An 18,621-nucleotide genomic window follows, 5' to 3' on the forward strand; every position below is an offset into this window, starting at 1 on the left:
CGTGTGCTCACCGATCCTGCTGCACCCACGCATCTGTCTGTTAATGACGCTTGAGTAAACACAAACAGCACTGTATAGTTTTATGGTCCGAACCCATCATCATAGATAATTTTAGACTCTGGGGACTACCAGTCTCTTTTCCCCAAGTGTAAATGGCAAAATGTCTAACTTTCTACATATGTCTCTCCCATAGGTTGAAACTGAATCCCAAAAATGCATGATTATCTTAAAGTCTGATCATTGTTTTTGCTAGAGATTTGAAAATGCATGCAGGTTTGTTTGTGTTTAGAGGGCTAATCATTACTGCTGGCAAAGCAGAAGAAATGAATCATACTATAAAAACTTTATCACGAGAACTTTATCTTGTCAGGGGGACATTGTTCTTCATCTTCTGGCACATTTGGAGGAAATTAGGTTGTGTTGAAATTTAACACAAAGGAGATTCTTAGGTTGTAGTCAAAGTCATAAACTCTAAGCAGAAGTATTTATTGGGGTTTGTATCTGCTTAAATCTCAATTTATTATTTTAGTACTTGGTTTCAAGAACACTAATATATACTTGTTAGCATAAAAACTGCTCTGAAAATATTTATAGACAAAATTGTATCTCTGGCTTGTTATGTGGCAGTGTACTATACATGTAAAAGCAATGAGATCAACAAAACTTTTGTCAGAATGTCATTAACCTCCTTTTGGGACCAAAAGGCATCTGACCTTTTCTAACTATTTCTAGGAACTGCGGTAGTAACGGATACGTCCATGCAAGACTCTGACAGTGTTTGTGTTGGCAGCCAGTTCCTTAGCTGCATCTGTTTCCGCTCTGTTCACTCATCTCTGACATTTTTGTAGCGTCCTCTTCACATACTGCTTTGATATGTAAAGCAATCTTTATTAGACTACTTTACAAACGTAAGGAAACAATTGATCAAATAATCTGTTTTCTTAAAGTTATTTTCCTTTGAGAACTTGAGGGATTTTCTCTTTTGTTTTCAGTCCCGTTTGTTTGATAGTTACAAAGATAATTCTAGAAGTACTTCAGAAGAATTCAGATTTATTGGCCAAGTAGGTGTACATATATAAGGAACTTGACATTTTTGTTTCATTTTTGTTTCCTAATATATAATATTGTGATATGGCCCTGGCCCACCAAGTATGTTGGCATGTTAGCATGCTAACATTTGCTAATTAGCACAGAACACAAGGTACAGCTGAGGCTGTTAAAACTTTGTTAAAACAGTAGTTCAGACTGTTCTCATTTACTGTTTGAACTTATATCTAAGAAAAGTAACATTCAGTCATTTTTCTGCAGAAAATACTCAGGGTCTTTTGATTGAATAAATATCTTCACCATCCGGTCTACCTGAAGAGTCTTTGATTCGACAGATCGGCCTAAAAACATCCCCAACAGTATGGTGTGACACTATTCCACTAATCAACAGGTGGCGGTAACACTCCAAGATATGCTGCAAAGCATTAGCAAATGCAGGGAAGAAGAAGAATGCTAGCAATTAACCATGGATGTGAATAATGCAGGATTTGAAAATACTTTAAATAATCGATTTTGCAAATGTTTTATGAGGAGGGAAATGCTTGTGTGAAGTTTGTTAGAGCTGAAGGATACACATTGCGTTTTGGTGAGTAACACTGAATGTAAGCAGAACTTGTGTTTGTTTACAAGAAAACTCCACAGGGCACCCTTTAACATTTTTCATTATTGAAATAACAAATTTGGAGGACTTTGTGGCCTCATCATCGCATCGGCATGTGTTCACTGAGTAGGCTACGTGTTCGTTTTTCATTGCAATATTAAAGACTCAGTCACGAGATGCTTCTAATGTACACACATATGAATAGGTATCAAATGAAAAAAAACAAAGTGACAGTTGAAAGTCAAGTGTTTCCTCTTTTATAACAGTGAAACGATTCTGGGAAGAGTCCTTGCCATCTCCCTATTCAAAGAATCATGGATTCCATTGTTGTTTTTAAGAATAACTTAGACACAATTTGTTGTAAATAGTTGATATTTACACACAAAAATAAATACATCTTCAGGAATTGTATGCATATATATTTTTATGTGGTCGACTCAGAATGTACATGCAAGGCGACATCAAATAATGCATATTCAGCACTGTTAAAGCCCTTATTGAATTTTCTTTGACATGATTGTTGATTTGTATGATGATTAAGGTTATGACACCAGACTGGCTAATCTGTGCCACAATAAACTCTTATTGATGCTGTTTAAAATTGAAATAAATCTCTCAGATTTTTTTTTTTTTTGATTTGTTGTTTGTTCCAATGAGTAATGTACAGTAATATACATTGACATAATCAATGAATAAGTTTACAAGTTAGAATGTATGTCACTCCTGATCAATTTTGCTTTTAGTTTTTGATTAGTGCACAATACTTGCATTTTAGGGAACAATAAGGACTTATAAAATGCTGAATATCTAGATAACAATATTCCTGTGTTGGTTAAGACATTATGCTTTTGTTTAATATAAAAAAGCATAAAAGAGTAAATATAACCACTCTTTATAACTGCTACGTTCAACTAAATGTATACATTTAGGACACTTAAACATTGCACACCACCAAATCCACCATCACCTCTGTCTATGTCTCAGCTTAGTGTAAGTTAGGTGAATACCAGTGTTTTACAGCATGTAGTGAATAATAACTTGTGGTTAACCTGGAAAATAAGAAAAGTGAAAAGTACACATAATGTCAGATTTATAAACTGTGACTATTTTGTATTTACTTGTCTGATTGAAATGCCACTTTTCCTTACATTTCCTTTATGACTTTACGTTTTGATTTGTGTTCCACGGCTTGTAATTGAAAAACCACAATAAAATGATTCTCAATAACCAGCGACTCGTCATGCATACAGCACATACAACTTTGGTATTATTATCACATAGGAAAAAACCTTTCTCTGTTAAAACCGCTGCTCTGTTCACTTCTTTTTTCAGATTCCCTCCGACTTGATTTTCCCATCCTAGCAACATGCAGTTTAGTGGTAGCCAAGGAGCTTGACCACTGAGCCAACTAGCCAGCACTGTTCTCAAGGACGGCTCTCACAGAATGTATCACAGCAAAAATGGGAGTTTAGTGAAAATCGAAAATTATACTGTCTGTGTGAGAGAAAGAACAAAAAGAGACGTATGTGATAATCATTACTCGTGCATTGATACTAGTTACAAGTTCTTTTATTTGAATGACAAAATATTTGGTCATTGTTGGGAATTTTTTAGTGAATCAGTCAACTGTGTAGCTGTCCTATTCACAGTTTCCCAATGGATTTCTTTCATAGACAGAAAATGTTATAGGTCATATTGTCCAGGCACTCAACATGACGTATTATTATTATTATTAACAATTTCTTGGGAAAACCACAAAGTAGGCTACTTTAAAGTCACTCTGACGTCTAACTGAATAAGAGGTTTAGGTCTGTGGAAAAAGAAGGAGGGTCCAACTGGGTTAGATAGATACAGTAGATAGATACTTTATTCATCCCGAGGGACATTTTAGGGTTACCTATTGTGTTAAAGGGATTTACCATTTCTGTATATTTAAGGTAACCTACTTCTTTTTGGGGTCAAGCTATATTTTGGCAAAACTGCAAAAGAAAACTTTCATTTTAGTTACATTTGAATTTGGTTAATTCTGACCCCACCACCACAATGTGACCCCTAGTAAAGTTTGCTTCAAAACAATCAACCATCTACATGTCTCAGTGTTACATTAAGGCATGGTCGTTTTTTAGGCATAGGTTAGTGTCATGTTGATGACATGACCACAATTGAGTAAAGTTAAATAAAATTAATTATTCATATAATTGTCAGTGGATTTTAGGCTTAGGATATCTAAATGATCACAAACAGCCCTGCATTAAGGCTCTTTGTTAGAAAGTCATCCTTGGAGTATGCTACACAATGGCAGTCAATGTGGTCAAACTTTACACAAAACTATATATATGTCTAGACAGGTCTGGCAAAGCTACAACAACACCTTTACGCACAAGTGTAAGTCAGACAATGTTTTCAAGGGATAATTTCACGAGTATACTTTTAAGCATGCATTCAAAAGTTCAAGAACTAATTTAACTGAAAAGATTGAATTATATGTTCTTCATAGGAACACATTGGTGTCTGTTTTGATGTGGACCCCATGTGTACATATGCGTGTGTGTGTGTGTGTGTGTTCCTGTATTTCTTCATTTGTGTGAGAACTAATCAGGTTTTTGAGGCCATTTTTTGACAAGTGAGGTCATTCTGGGGCCTGTTCTGGGAGACCCTCACTTCTTTAAGATGATAGGGAATACCTATTGTCAATGGAAGGTCCTCACTTGTATAGAAGTTCAAGAACGTGTGTGTGTGTGTGTGTGTGTGTGTTGGTTGGGGAGGTATAGGGTGATTTCAAAAGGCAGTCTTTCACTTTAGTTACATTCAAGTAAGGAAATATTATATCATATAATTTTATATTATATAATATATTTGTTGTGTCCTTCATTTTTTGGATATTTTGTAAAAATAAGTCTTTGTTTTCTCGAGCTGTCTGAGACAATGGTAGTTTATTAGAAATATTTAATTTCAAAAATGTATTCCGTATTATTTTCATGTGTACTAACTGCTGTTTGAAACCTCCCCGACCCCAGCTTCTCAGACTGTGCACTGGCTTAGTTAACCAGGAGCTCCTGGTACTGCTCAGACCGAAGGAAACGACTGAAGGAGTCTTTCTCCATCAGGGCGAAGATCCTCTTCTGGGCCAGGTCAAAGGTTGTTGGGGAGAGATCAACCAGGTTCCTCAGGGTAACATCCTTGGTGAAGTGATCAATGTTCACCTGTGGTGGGAGGACAATGGGACATGCTGTCAGAAATGCGGAGGAAGAAGACAAAGTGCTGATGGCAAATATGTATACTGATGATGTAGGTTTTTGCATAAATGTAATGATTTGTCTGCAAGAGAGGAGTCAGACAGATGAGGAGTAAGATGCCATTTCATCATCATCATCAACCTTTATTTCATTCTCGGGAGTACAATTGAGGGCAAGCCCTCATTTTCAATGTAGCCGAGATAACATAAAATAAATACAATGTTGCACATATATAAATATTCAATGCAAAGACTGTAGAAATCATTAATAACAATTATGAGCAATCAACATGTATACTTATAAATACAATCGCAAGGAATCCAGATAAAATTAGCATTTAAATGACTAAAAGCAATTGCATCCAAAATCATGAGTGTTTAAAACCAGTGTTCTAAACTGCTCATATGTTGGAAGATAACTTAATTTAAATGATTGTTGTAGCGTGTTCCAGGTGGTTGGCGCATTATAGAAGAATGCCGATTTCCCTAGTTCTGATTGAACCCTCGGAACCTTAAGTAAAAGCCGGTTGTTAGATCTTGTTTGATAAGGCCCTGAGTTCACTCTAACAGAGCAGAAATATAAGGAGGGAGCTAACTGTTAATGGCCTTAAATATGAACAGACACCAATGGTTTTCACGTCTTTTTGCTTTACTTTAGCATAGAGTGCACAGTGATGGGTGTTGTAGCTCTCTCCAGTGATAAATCTTAGAGCTGAGTGATAAATTGTGTCCAGGCGTTTGAGATTAGATGGAGCAGCACTTCTATAAATAACGTCACCATAATCAAGCACTGAAAGAAAAACAGCTTAAACTATTATTTTTCTGCTCGATAAAGGGAAGCAGGATTTGTTTCTGTAAAGGAATCCTAGTTTCTGTTTCAAGTTAATGATTCGATTATCAATATGGTAAAGAAAAGAAAACGTCTCATCAAATTAGATGCCAAGATATTTGTATTTGGACACATGCTCTATTTTGATCCACTTGCAGCACATATAAACAAGCTATCATAGTCAATATTTCTGGCCTTAGTAAACAAGCTGAACAGAATCTGCAATGGAATTTATAATTGTGTTGTCTACATAAAGATGGACATGGCAGTCAATCAAAGAAGAAACAATATTATTGATATAAATAAAAAAAGGACAGGTGCCAGAACTGATCCTTGTGGGACCCCCTTAGAAATTGGCAAGAACAGAAATTTGATGTTTCCAGACTTTACACACTGAGCTCTCACATGTAAATACTTTTCAAACCAATCACATGCCTTATCATCTAGCCCAATGTTGTACAACCTATGTAAAAGCAAGGGGTGGTCAACCGTATGAAATGCTTTTGAAAGGTCTACAAAAAGGGAGGCACAATGCTTCTTTTCATCAAGGGCAGATATAATATTATTTGCGACTAATGTAAGAGCTGAGATGGTACTATGATTGTCTCTAAATCCTGATTGGTGAGGACTCAAAACTGCAGAACTACTGAGGAAAACCTTAAGTTGATTATTTAACAGAGATTCCAGGAGTTTAGCAAGACATTATAATTTTGAAATTGGTCTGTAATTGTCCATATCATTGTTGCCTCCTCCTTTGTGCAGTGGAGTTATGTGTGCCAATTTCCAGATACTGTGAAATATGCCAGTTGAAATAGAAAGGTTGAAGATATGAGTTAATTGCTCAGCATTAAGTGGAGCAGCCCGTTTAAGAAAGAAAGGATCCATTTTGTCATCGCCAATTGAACCCCTAGGATTAATTAGCTTGCAAGGCATCAAATACAACACCAGAAGAGATGGGATGAAATGAAAGCTTGCAGATCTGACTCACGTTATGTGCACAGTCATCATTGAAAATGTAGGGTCCTGCGTATTCCCTGTCAAATAAATACCCAGCTTCAACAAAATGTCTTTTTAATGCCAAGATTTGTCTGGCATTAAAAAGACATTTTGATCAAAATTGTATTATCACAGCAATCAAGATGAGAAGGTAGGGGAGCAGTAGGTGTAGTTTTAATTGAATTTACCACCTTCCAAAACTTAGCAGGATTATTATAAGAATTAGTAATCAAATCAGAATAGTACTTTGATTTGTCAAGTCTTAGCATGGAGGTGCATCTGTTCCTGATTTGCTTGAAGGCTGCCCAATTTGAGGGCTCACCAGAGCATCTGGCTAGTGACCATGCTCTGTTTCGATCTTTAAATAAGGCAGCTAGTTCAGGAGAGAACCAAGGGGAAACTCTTTGATCCTGAGCCTTTTTGGTGGAGCATCTTTAGCAATAATGGAGAGAAAAGTTTTTATGGAAAAGTCCAAAGCTAAATCAACATCAAATATTTCAGATGTGATACATATATATTACTAAGTGACAGATCAGTTAAAAAGACTTGGTCATTCAATTGTCTTAGATTTCTTTTTATAATCATATAAGGCTTAGTTTTCAGTTTCCGGGTATCTCTGATACATGCAATGGGGCAATGGTCACTAATTACAATCTCAAAAACTCCCCAGGCAGTAATTGTTTCAACTTTGTTTGAAAATATAAGGTTGATTAGTGTATAAGGTCGATTTTAGGCAAGATGTTTAATTTAATTATTCCCTGTCTATTTGAACTTGCCAGTTGTTATGTTTATGCTTAATCAAATACAAACATAAACTAAATCAAGTACTGTCTGCCAGAAGAGTATTATTCCATGTAAGAGACCTACCAGAGACCTCATGTTTACAACAACTGGTTTAACAGTCAGAGACTGATTGTTACTCTTGGCAAAAAAGCGACTACATGTATTACCAAAAATGACAAACTAAGACATTAAACTACCTATAGTAACCAGAATATCAGATAAGTGTAGACCAGTACGAGGAACGATTCCTCTCTAAAATACAGTGAAGTAGAAGTCACATCCCTAACCCAACTCAGAAAATGTGCTAAATGTGTGTGTGTGTATTTGTGTGTGTGTGTGTGTGTGTGTGTGTGTGTGTGTGTGTGTGTGTGTGTGTATGTGTGTGTGTGCGTGCGGTGTTCACTGGGGTACAGAGTCTGAGTACATTCCCTGTCTATACCTCATCAGTTTACACTCAAGCATGTCTGTATTTCTCCTCTATACATTGGTTCAACTGATTGGATAAATACTCTCACTCCTTTAAATGTATGCACTTTGTTATACAGGGAGCTTTGTCTCCAACAATTAATTTTCCCTTCTTTTTTTAAATCTTGAATACACTGTTAGCTGAGTAAAATGCTATGTAAAATTTGGACTATCTTACTCATTGAGACGGTTCATGCACTAGTGGCCGTAGTAATAATGGCGGGAGCAATGCAAGAACTGCATGTATAAGATTGCCAAGTTCAACGTAAGGAGAGATGGGTCAAACAAACACAGCTGTTTGTTTTTTTGCTTTACGGAACAAAGTTACATCACGTTCAGCGTCACGTGTGTAACCAGTAGTGAAGTAACGTCGGATTTTAACCCAAACCACAATGTTTTTCTCAACTAAGGAGTTTTGGTGCCTAAAGATAACCAAACTATGACGGAAAGCGCTCCTGTGGGTCGTATTAGAGGGGAGGAATTAACAACCTATATCGTATGGTTTAAGGGACTCATCATACCCTGTTGACAAAAATTTGAATGCATTACCAACACACTGAAGGCATCTTCTAAGGAATGTGGATTAAGCATGTAGAACTTTGCACAAGTGGTATGAATTTGTCTTTGTATATTTTAAGTATGAGATTGTTGCCACCTTCCAGTTTTCAGTGACTTATAATAAAGTGAGAGCTCTTAATTGAATCGTTCCATCATGTAAAGCATGTGATTAATTCAATGAACTCTTTCTATTCAAGTTGGTATTAAAAGGGGGAAGTAACAAGAGTCCCTGACCTCTCTGGGTCCCTCAGACTGGATGAAGTCTTCATAGATCTTCTTGGCCTTGGTGGCCATCTTAACGGGGTTCTTGATCTTCTTGAAGTCCTCGCAGGTCACCCAGAACTCAATGTTTTCATCACTGAACTCGGACTGCAGGAAGCTACGGAAAGCTGCCAGACCATCTGTTGGAGAAAAGGGGGTGGGGAGTTAGAGAGAGAAAGATGTATTGACAGGCTAGGATATAGAACAACAAGTGATTATTTAGGCCCCTGTTCATGCACACTTTCTTAAAATAAATATAGTGGCAATTCTAAATAAGCATTTGAGACACTTTTCAAGTGAAGTCATGATGGGCTAACTAAAACACAATATTTCTGTTGCACCTCAAACATGGCTTAGTTTAATGATGACTTACAAGGTTAAATACAAAAAGACGTGTGCATCTTGCTCGGAGCTGCTAATGCCACAGTAATACATTCGTCATTTAAATTTCTAAACTACAGAAGTAAATCCCCAAATAATGTGGATGAATCAATTCTTAAGTTGTCGAATTGTCAGATCAGTTCACAGAAAAGTGTTTTCATTCATGTCCCGGTCCCCCTGGGCAGAGAGTAACAAGGAAAATGACACTCAAAAAACCACAATAACCATCTGTCTCTCTCTCTCCTAAAATTAACAGATTTCATCCACGCCAACTGCTATTATTAATTAGCAAAATGTTTTACATACAGCACAAGACCAAAAAGGAATTAAATGTGAGTCACAAGCTGAGTTTTTCTTTTATATCTGTGCTTGGACACTGTTGGTCTGTATAATATAGGCACCATCATTCTATATTTTATGTGGTGAATTAGTAAATTGATAAGACACATTTGTCAGTTACCCATCTACCTGTTATTGCCCTGCCATTTGGACTCTTGCCATGTAATCCCCTGCTCCCTGCATTCCAAACCCTAACGTTATAGAAAATGTGCTAGTCAGAAATAGTGGTCCTTAAGAAATGGTCTTTAATAAGGACTTCTATGACAAAATAAGTTTTGAAATCCACCAGTGATGCACCTGCAAGAACCAAGAACACTCTTCTTCCTTGATACCATTATTTTCCAAGGCACACCTGTTTTCCAGGAGTGACACCACTGCCTTTCACATGCTGTACCAGATGCCAAATATCACTTGGGCCATTGTGGCTCTTTCGGTAATGGTTCAGTCATGTTTCAATAAAACCATTTCGGAAAGAAAAACATTTTCAACAGACCAGCAATGTTACAGACTCCATATCTAAAAGTTTTTAGTACATGTTTTGCAGAAGAGAAGTAGTGGGAAATGACAGAAAAGCACAATTAACATTATAAAATGGTGGCATGAACTACATAGGTTTGGCATTTTTTTTCACAAGTGTAATGATATAAAGCAATGTTTGTTGTCCATTTCACATTTTTCATATTTTAAAAGTTAGTTTTCCAAATACTTTCTGGTTGGACCCAAAATAGAGATCAGGAGCAAGTGGATGTTTTATACAATATAAAGGGAGTGAAAACATTCAGAAACCTTTTTTTAAAAAGTAATAAAAATACGTTTAGTTAAAAACAAACAAAAAACTAAAATTTACTTTTACAAAAACAAACAACTAGGCCAACTGTACCTTTCGGAAAAGTTGAAAAAAGTGTCCAAAATAGAAACAAAACTTGTATTTGGACAAATGTAAAAGGACAGTGGTTATTCCAAGATAAGGATCCAAAATAAGACTTGATAAAACAACCACTCAGTTCAGCGAAGAGCATTGTAGTTCAACATAATGCCTGCGAAAGGTCCCATTGTCTGAATGAGCATGTGCTGCAGATGATAAGCTTTCTGCTGTGGCCTCAGGCTTTTATCTGCAATCAAAATGGCTAGTTTGGTTCAAAATAGCACGGAGTCGCAATCAAGCTTTATTTTTTTTTCAAAGACCTTTAGTACAAGGACTCACAAAAAGAGAAACACACACACACACACACACACACACACACACATGCTGGTGACAATTAATGGCTGTTTGTGTATCAGAGCTGCAACAACCAGCAGAAAATGTAGCCTCATGTTTAGGTTTTGTTTGTCATGCATTTATGAATCTACAATATCTTACTTCCATGTCAGCAGAATTATGCTACATTTTCTTTAGAGATTAACTTTAATTTCAGTTTTAATTAACTTCACTGACCCTCATAGTTTTACCATAAATAATGAAACACCGAAACACTCCTGTAATTATAAACTGAAACAACTAAACAACTTTAAAAATTAGATTAATTTTTCTACAAGTGCAATGTTTCTATTTTATTGAGCGAGTAGTCACACATTATTTAATCCCAGTTGCATTATAAACATTGCGTTATGCAATTTTTCACTTCAAGGCAAAGGAGGGGGGCAGTTCTACATCTGAGAGCAAATACCTCACAGAGAATCCCATGGGAATTAACAAGAGAGAAGCCATAAAGAATAATGTTAATGTAAAATCTCATGTACATAAATAATCACAGCGCAGCAGTTTGCAGCAACTGTGCAATAAATCAACACCGGAGGAATCATTTAGACTTCTCCCTGGAGATGTTACCATAACACACATAACATCCATGGACGGATACACACACAGATGCATGCACACATGCAAGCAGGCATGCTAACACAGGAGGATCATACATCTCTTTGCCCTGTGCTGTGCTGAAGGAGCCACTTAGAAAGGTCTTTTACCGCCTACTGAGCTCTCCAGAGGAAATGTTTCTCTGCTCACATGTATCAGATGGTCAGTAACATCTGTGGCTCTGTTTTGATACACGGGCAACTTATGTAACTTCATAGCAGGAGAGTTCACACGCACCGCTCAACACCGTTAACCATTAGAGTTAATCATCAGTCTTGCTGGCTCTCAGGCTTTCTGTGCGCTTTGTGAAGTAAACAGTAGAGCCAGTGGTTGCTTTCTGGAAAGTACGTGGTTGTTATTGTCCCCATGAGCAATGCACTTACACTTTTATCAGTCTACACCTACAGTTTAAACTATCTTAATGCAACTTTATCCCCTGTAAAATATGATTATGTAACAATTTTACATTGGCAAAATGTAGGAGATGGGAGAAATGTGATCTTAGATTACTTCATTTTGTAACAGATGTAAGACCTTAATCTTTATCGAAGTCTGAGAAATGCAATAAAAGTTGAGCTAAACTGTGTTATAGGGCAACTGCAACCAACCTAGGAGATTGTTTGGGGCGAGGAGTTCCTTGACATGCAATCCTTTTTTGAGATGAAAGGACATAAAGTTACATTTGTAAAACAACTTTCTTTGATAAAGAACCTCTGCTGATGCACATACATGAAGCATATGTTACAGATAAATATGATTAAGCAATATCTGGCGACAGGCCGTGGTATGTTGTGATTATATCGCAGCTAAGGGGCATTGTTCGGCTTGACGCAAAACAAAAACAAACTAACCGATCAAGGCAGCAGTACAGCAGCAACTCCCATGTTCTGCAAGGTAAAATTACTGTTTTTGTCAAGGGAGTCTGGTGGCTTTGAAGAGAGCATAGATAACGGCTTCAGTTCTGCATCGGAAAGTGCTGTATGACGGCAAGGTAAAGCTGTGAAAAAAAATAAAAATATATATATTTTTAAGATTATTTTTATCATTATATTTGTATAGGACAGTTTAGATAGGAAAGGAGAGAGAGAAGGGGAATGACGTGCAGCAAAGGGCCGCAGGTCTGAGTCGAACCTGCAGCCACTGCGTCGAGGAGTACACCTCTATATATGGTGAGCTAACCAGGCGCCCGAATATTTTCTAAATATAGCGTACACTTAAAGGGAGACTTTGCTGATTTTGAACCAGTTCTGTGTCATGGCAGTGTGTGTGCGCAGATGAATGGCTTCCCTCTGTGGCACCAGCAATCAGTTTGTTAGTCTAGCTGATTTTTTTTTCTCAGACGCAGAGTAATACTTATTGTGTATAGGAATTATACGTCATAGCCCGTGGTATGTGATTATTGTATAACGGCTATAAACCAATCAGATTGCTTGATTTGAACTACCCCCATAATTTCTTTGTAATTTATGGATTTTGTTGTAGATATTGAGGTTTGAAAAACTTTTTTTCACATTATTGTGCACATCACGTAAATTGTTTATTTCTGAACCTTTTAGTAGTGCTGTTTGTGGGGTTTCATTATTTTATATGCATGAGAAAATAATAAGAAACATTATCATCATTATCTTCACCATTCAGTTAAACAAACACATGGTCACATGGATGTCTAACACACTATACAATAAATAACAAGCACAAAAGCTGTATTGTTGTTATGGAAACCAAACCTTGTTAGGTGTACCTGCTCAAACAGTCCGGGCAGACACCAAACCTCAGGGAAGGCATGCTTAGAGTTAAACCAGTTAAACCAAAGTGAAATAAAAATGCTCTTATGTCAACAAAGCAGAGACACTGCAGAGCAGCAAGTAAGTAAGGCTACCGTAACATGTGAAATGTGTTCTATTTTGGGATTTTAACAAGGAGGATTGTTGTTGTGGGGAAATAACTGAGCATCCATCAGCTATGTGGAAAAAGCTGGTGTGCATGAATCGCATCATTACAAGAAGAAGAGAAAGATTTGCAAGACACATGCTGCAGAACCACACGGGACAGGAACAGGAAACATTACATCTGATATTTACTTTAATGAGATCACTCAAATCCATGTTTGCTGAAGAATATGTGAGATTTTTGAAATGTTAAGAAAGTTGTACATATTCATGTTAAACAGAAACAAGGTGAGCTTATATCAGTCACATCAACTGATGTAAACAAAGACTGAGATAATGAGGTACAATTAAAAATCCAATAGTTTCCCTGTACTTTTATTGATCATGTTGTGGGGACAACAATTCTGTTCTTGGACTCAGTTCCATGGTGACAAAAGGTTGTTACCTCTAAAGGTTAGCACTAAATGTCTGGGTTGACACTTGTACTTTTGGTTAGTGAGTGACACAAATGAGTGAGTGTGTGTGTGTGTGTGTGTGTGTGTGTGTGTGTGTGTGTGTGTGAGTGAGTAAAAGAGAGAGTAACCTACAGCTGTTGTTCAGGACTCGGTCCAGACTCTCACGCCACTGAGCAGCCTCCTCCGGAGTAGGCCTGCACATAAAATACCTCAGTTCAGTCTGGGAGCTTTAGAAAAACTGGTTCAAAGTATCCCAACAGTTATAATAATACATAAAAGAGTCTTTATCATGAACTAATATTTCATTGAACTTTATGTACCATACAGGGTGAAAAACAACCAGCTATCATACACATCTGATGCGAGTATCCAGTCTCCTGAAACCAGACTGCATCCTTTGATCTCAGATTCTGCTGCGAGATTTAAGTCTGGAAAACATCCACTGAGAGTGGATTGTGTCTGGCGTATGTACCAGACCAATCATGGTGCGCATTTAGACATTTGGCTGAAACTTAAACAAGAAGAATTTAAAGGAGCAGTTGTCATTCTGAAACGGCATGGCCTTTCTCTTTCCTAAGCGGTTGAGATGTTTTCCCAAGGGAAAATTAGCTGGAAGGACCAATGACAGGCCAGTAAGTGGTGCGTTCACCCAATCAGGTGTCTTAAGGTAAAAGAGCAGAACTGTCGTCCATTATTTATTATACAGGTTTTTTTTTAATATGATCTCAAGCAAATGCTTAATGAGCACTTTGCAAGGCGAGCTTGTAATGTAATCCATCTTTACAGTGTGGGGATACAATGTGGAACATATCCACAGTAATTATACATTACATCACAACAAACAAAGAGATAAAAAAAACTCTGTACTTGGAAACTTAAGTTTCGGGACAATTGCAAATTAGAATTTCATTTTTTTTTAACCTTTATTTATTCAGGGAAGGTTCACTGAGAGGCAGCCTCTCTTTTGCAGGAACACCCTGATCACATTCACACAGTTGCACACATGGAAGCTGCACAGTACAACCACTGAGCAGCTCCACTGGAGCGGTTAAGGGCCTTGCTCAAGGGCACCTCAGTGGCAGTAATGAGGGAGGGACAAGCGCTGCTCTTTCACTTTCCCCACCCAGATTTTATCCTGTCGGTCTGGTGATTGAACCAACGACCTCCCGGTCACAAGCTTGCGTCTTTAACCTTTAGGCCACTGCCTATTTGAACCACAATGACTCTTAAGGGAATTAACACGTATATAAAACAAACTAACAAAATGAAGTCTCAGCTAAAGCCTCGCCGACTTCTGGGGATTACACATCCAAAAGCATGGTCACACTTTTTTTGTCGATTGTCTTGTTGTGTTGATGCTTATACTTTATTGCTATTCCTGTTCATGCTTTGCTCTAATGTTTATGCTTTTATATATATATTTTTTTTTTTACATCTTGTCTTTTATTGTAAAGCACTTTGAGTTTACGTGTAATGAAAGGTGCTATATATATATATATAAAAAAAATGCCATTGCCAATACCTTGAGATAATAAGAAAAAAGCTAAAATAATTAAAAAAAAATAAAATGAACCAACTCAAGGACTTTTTTATCTAAAGCTTTGGAGCATCTAACACTGACGTGTCTGGAGAGCTTTAAGGTCCTTTGATCTCCACATCTTGTACCCGCTCTGGGCTCTGCTCGGCCACTTTACCATCAATTATCTGGTTAACAAGATAATGTTAACAAACACACACACACACACACACACACACACACACACACACACACACACACACACACACACACACACACACACACACACACACACAGACATTAATCTCCCAGGGAGGCAGAGAAAGAGACTCACTTCTGCTGCTTCTCTGGCTTCTTCTCAGTCTTCTCGGGGTAGGGGATGATGAGATCGATGCCATTTTCCGGCTTCTGCAGTAAAACGCCCAATTTCGTCTTGATCTCCTTCGCCCTGGATGACAGAAAGCAGACGGCTCGTGTGACAAAGTCTTTTGTTTTAACTTCTTAGACACAAACACCGTAATTATCCAGTCATGATGTTTACCTGACCATTCATCATATCTATCATCCTCTCTCTAAAAGGGCTCTGGTATATTGCATTCATACAGGACACTAGGATTACATTTACAAGCATGTCAGTTGGCTGATTAATCAAAGTTGAAACAAAAAAGTCTGAGATCTTTACAAAAATGTTTCATGTTATACTGAAAAAAAGAGGCAGCAGGAAGGGAAAAGTAGGGGTTGAGGCTAAAAAACTAAACAAATTGATATCGTTATTATATTCAAAGCGTTTTCTTTTGAATTACAGTACTTTTTTTAATCTAGTTAGACCTTTTATTTTGGAGATTTAGTCAGAACATTTTCATATTCAGTGTAACATAATTTGTATTGTAATTGTAACATTTAGTTATGAAGTTATCTACAGTTACATTATCTAAATGTATAATGCAAAACTGTAACTGTTTTGTATTTGAATCAAGAACAAAATCTGAATTGCATTGCGTTTCAAAACCATTATTAACCAAATGGTGAAGATGTTTCGTTGTGTTTTCACTCGTGTAAACTTAAAATAGTTTTTCTTCTTGTTCAACTCTGCAGGTTTTGAAACCTCTCTTTCCTCCCCTCGGGTTTGAGTTCGTAAACAACAATATACAGTCCATCTCTTTTACTTTCTAATCTGCACAAGCTGTTGGAAAAAATAAAAAAACAATCAAGGTAGCATTAAAACAGATCTGAAGCTGTTTTTTTCCGTTCAAAAAAAATGTCTGACTGACGGCAACATGGATTTACAATTTATGTTTTTTGATCTATTTTGACGCAGTAATTGCAGAGCCCCTCTTAAGAGGGTTGAAATATAGTCAAACTTTTTTTGTTATCCTAACAACCTCAGAGGAACACACTGATAAGACATGACAAAGGTAATGTGATGATGCAGGTCTCACCTTTCCCGGCAGGTTTGGGGTAAGGCAGCTAATCCTTTACACATTTTCCAACGGCTTTAGTCGCAGTATTTGAGAGTGAATTCAGTCTTCCTGTTAGCTCAATGTAAGTCTTAGAGTCCCTTTTGCTTTCTGACTCTGGCTTTCAGCACATGGGGAGTTTTATACAGACATCCTTTGGGCTTTGGGCCAAAAGCTAAGCCAATCAGACTGGAATGTCTACTGGCTGAGGAAGGGCGGGTTTTCAGACATGAATGGTCTGTTTGCTTTGAGGTTTCAATTAACTTACAGAACCAGGACCAGTGTGCAGGATGCAAACATGACCGTGAATGTCTATTCATATTAGAGCTAACGTTATTTATTAAAGAGATTGATGCTATTTATAATCTTGTCAGTAAGTTTTTGTTATATTTTCATTAATACATTTCTAATTAACATGAACGGATTTTGCATTTGTCAGACACATTAATTTAATGCCTATTTGCTGTATTCATCATCATCATCATCAACTTTATTGCCAGACTCAAGGTCCATTCAGAAGACACAGACATGACATATACATTAAAAAGAGAAAGATAAACATATACAGAGAAATAAAAACAAAAGAAACAACAATACTGCATTTCTATAAAAGACACTTAGACCAGTGTTTCCATAGTGATGATTGGTATCTTATGGCACTAAGCCTAGGATCTGTCAGCAGCATAACAATGCTGTTCTGGGAGATGTTCAGGCGACAAATGAATTTGTAGATAAGACTCCTCAATAATGCCTGGAAGGTGCTGATCCCTGCATTACAAAACAGGTCACTTGCCCTAGAGCACCTGGGTTTGTTGAGCAGTATCCTCATACAGTCATTATAAGCAACCTTAAGCTTCTGCATGCTTGCCTTTTTAAACTTAGTCCGTAAGGGAGCAGTATACAAAGGAGTGCAATATGCTTTAAACCGACTAATTTTGACGTCATCCGTGCTCATGTGGAATTTTCTTACCAGCATGTTAGCTTGGGCATATAATATGCGACGCTGCCTATATATATCCTCATCATCAGATAACTGATCTGTAATGTAGTGACCCAGATATTATATATATATATATATATACCATATTTGGTCATTATGAACATTTCCTATTTTCTGCTCAATTTCTCCAATCTACAGGGTCAATGCACATGCTGGATCTATACAGACACACACAATCAATAACAGTACAGTTATCAATACAGTTATTTTCCCTTTTAATACCTTAAAGTGCTCATATTATGCTTTTTGGCTTTTTCCCTTTCCTTTATTGTGTTATATATCTTTTTTGTGCATGTTATAGGTTTACAAAGTGAAAAAGCCCAAAGTCCACCCCAAAGGCCCCATCTCCAACAGAAAACACTGTTCACAAACTGCTCCAAACAGCTCTACTGTAGTCCAGCCTTTACTTCAGAGACAAACGTGGTCACTTTGTAACACACATTATTATTATTATAATGCTTGCCTAGCTGCTAGCATGGCACTCCCTCATACTCTGCTTCTGACTGGCCAGTAGTCCTGACCGAGGTACTACACATGTGCGACTCCCAACAAAGATGGAACAGAAGTGAGATGCCTCACTCTGCAGCTAAAACAGAGAGCTCAACACACAGGGTGAAAAGAGGAGCTGCAGCAATGTGCAGTACAACAAATATATGGTGTTTTTTGAAAATGAAACCATGTAAACCTATTCTGATATAAACTCTAAATACAAGTATGAACCTGAAAATGAGAATAATATGAGCACTTTAAATCTCACACTGACATGAGGGAAAGGGTCATAGCTGGCTCGCCAACTCTCTGTGAAACATTTAACTCTGCTTGATACTAATTTACTTGTATAATGTATAATGATATTTCATCATCCCAAAACCTCTTTATGTTAACGTGGAGACAGGATGCCAAGGCACACAGGCTTAATGTTATGTTGACTCATGTTATGTGACTGTTAATCAA

The 18,621-nt window shown here is 37.2% G+C and overlaps 1 protein-coding gene across 2 annotated transcripts; it reads right to left on the bottom strand.

Annotated features, from left to right (window-relative positions):
* Positions 1 to 1,889: 1,889 nt before the first annotated feature.
* rgs5a (regulator of G protein signaling 5a) lies at positions 1,890 to 16,804 on the bottom strand. 2 transcript variants are annotated; one of them, XR_004898756.1, is made up of 6 exons: positions 16,650 to 16,804; positions 15,545 to 15,658; positions 13,827 to 13,888; positions 8,749 to 8,915; positions 4,544 to 4,851; positions 1,890 to 4,503 (listed from the first exon to the last, which is right to left on the bottom strand). XR_004898756.1 is itself a non-coding variant. In XM_031282442.2 (5 exons), exons 1-5 carry the CDS (start codon positions 16,691 to 16,693, stop codon positions 4,687 to 4,689), a joined length of 552 nt encoding a protein of 183 aa, XP_031138302.1. In that variant the 5' UTR covers positions 16,694 to 16,804; the 3' UTR covers positions 1,890 to 4,686. The 2 variants fall into 2 exon arrangements, 1 of the variants encoding a protein (XP_031138302.1); XM_031282442.2 differs by having other exon boundaries at positions 1,890 to 4,851.
* Positions 16,805 to 18,621: the final 1,817 nt, after the last annotated feature.

Source organism: Sander lucioperca, chromosome 11, assembly GCF_008315115.2.
Source record: "Sander lucioperca isolate FBNREF2018 chromosome 11, SLUC_FBN_1.2, whole genome shotgun sequence".
Taxonomy (NCBI): Eukaryota; Metazoa; Chordata; class Actinopteri; order Perciformes; family Percidae; genus Sander; species Sander lucioperca.

Bases quoted from the DNA above. Each gene is read 5' to 3' on its own strand.
- rgs5a (XM_031282442.2), bottom strand. From the start codon at position 16,693: ATGTGTAAAGGATTAGCTGCCTTACCCCAAACCTGCCGGGAAAG. The intron at 15,659-16,649 runs GTGAGACCTGCA...TCTGTCATCCAG, and splicing joins CCCCAAACCTGCCGGGAAAG to GGCGAAGGAGATCAAGACGA. The intron at 13,889-15,544 runs GTGAGTCTCTTT...TTTTATGTGCAG, and splicing joins AAGCCAGAGAAGCAGCAGAA to GCCTACTCCGGAGGAGGCTG.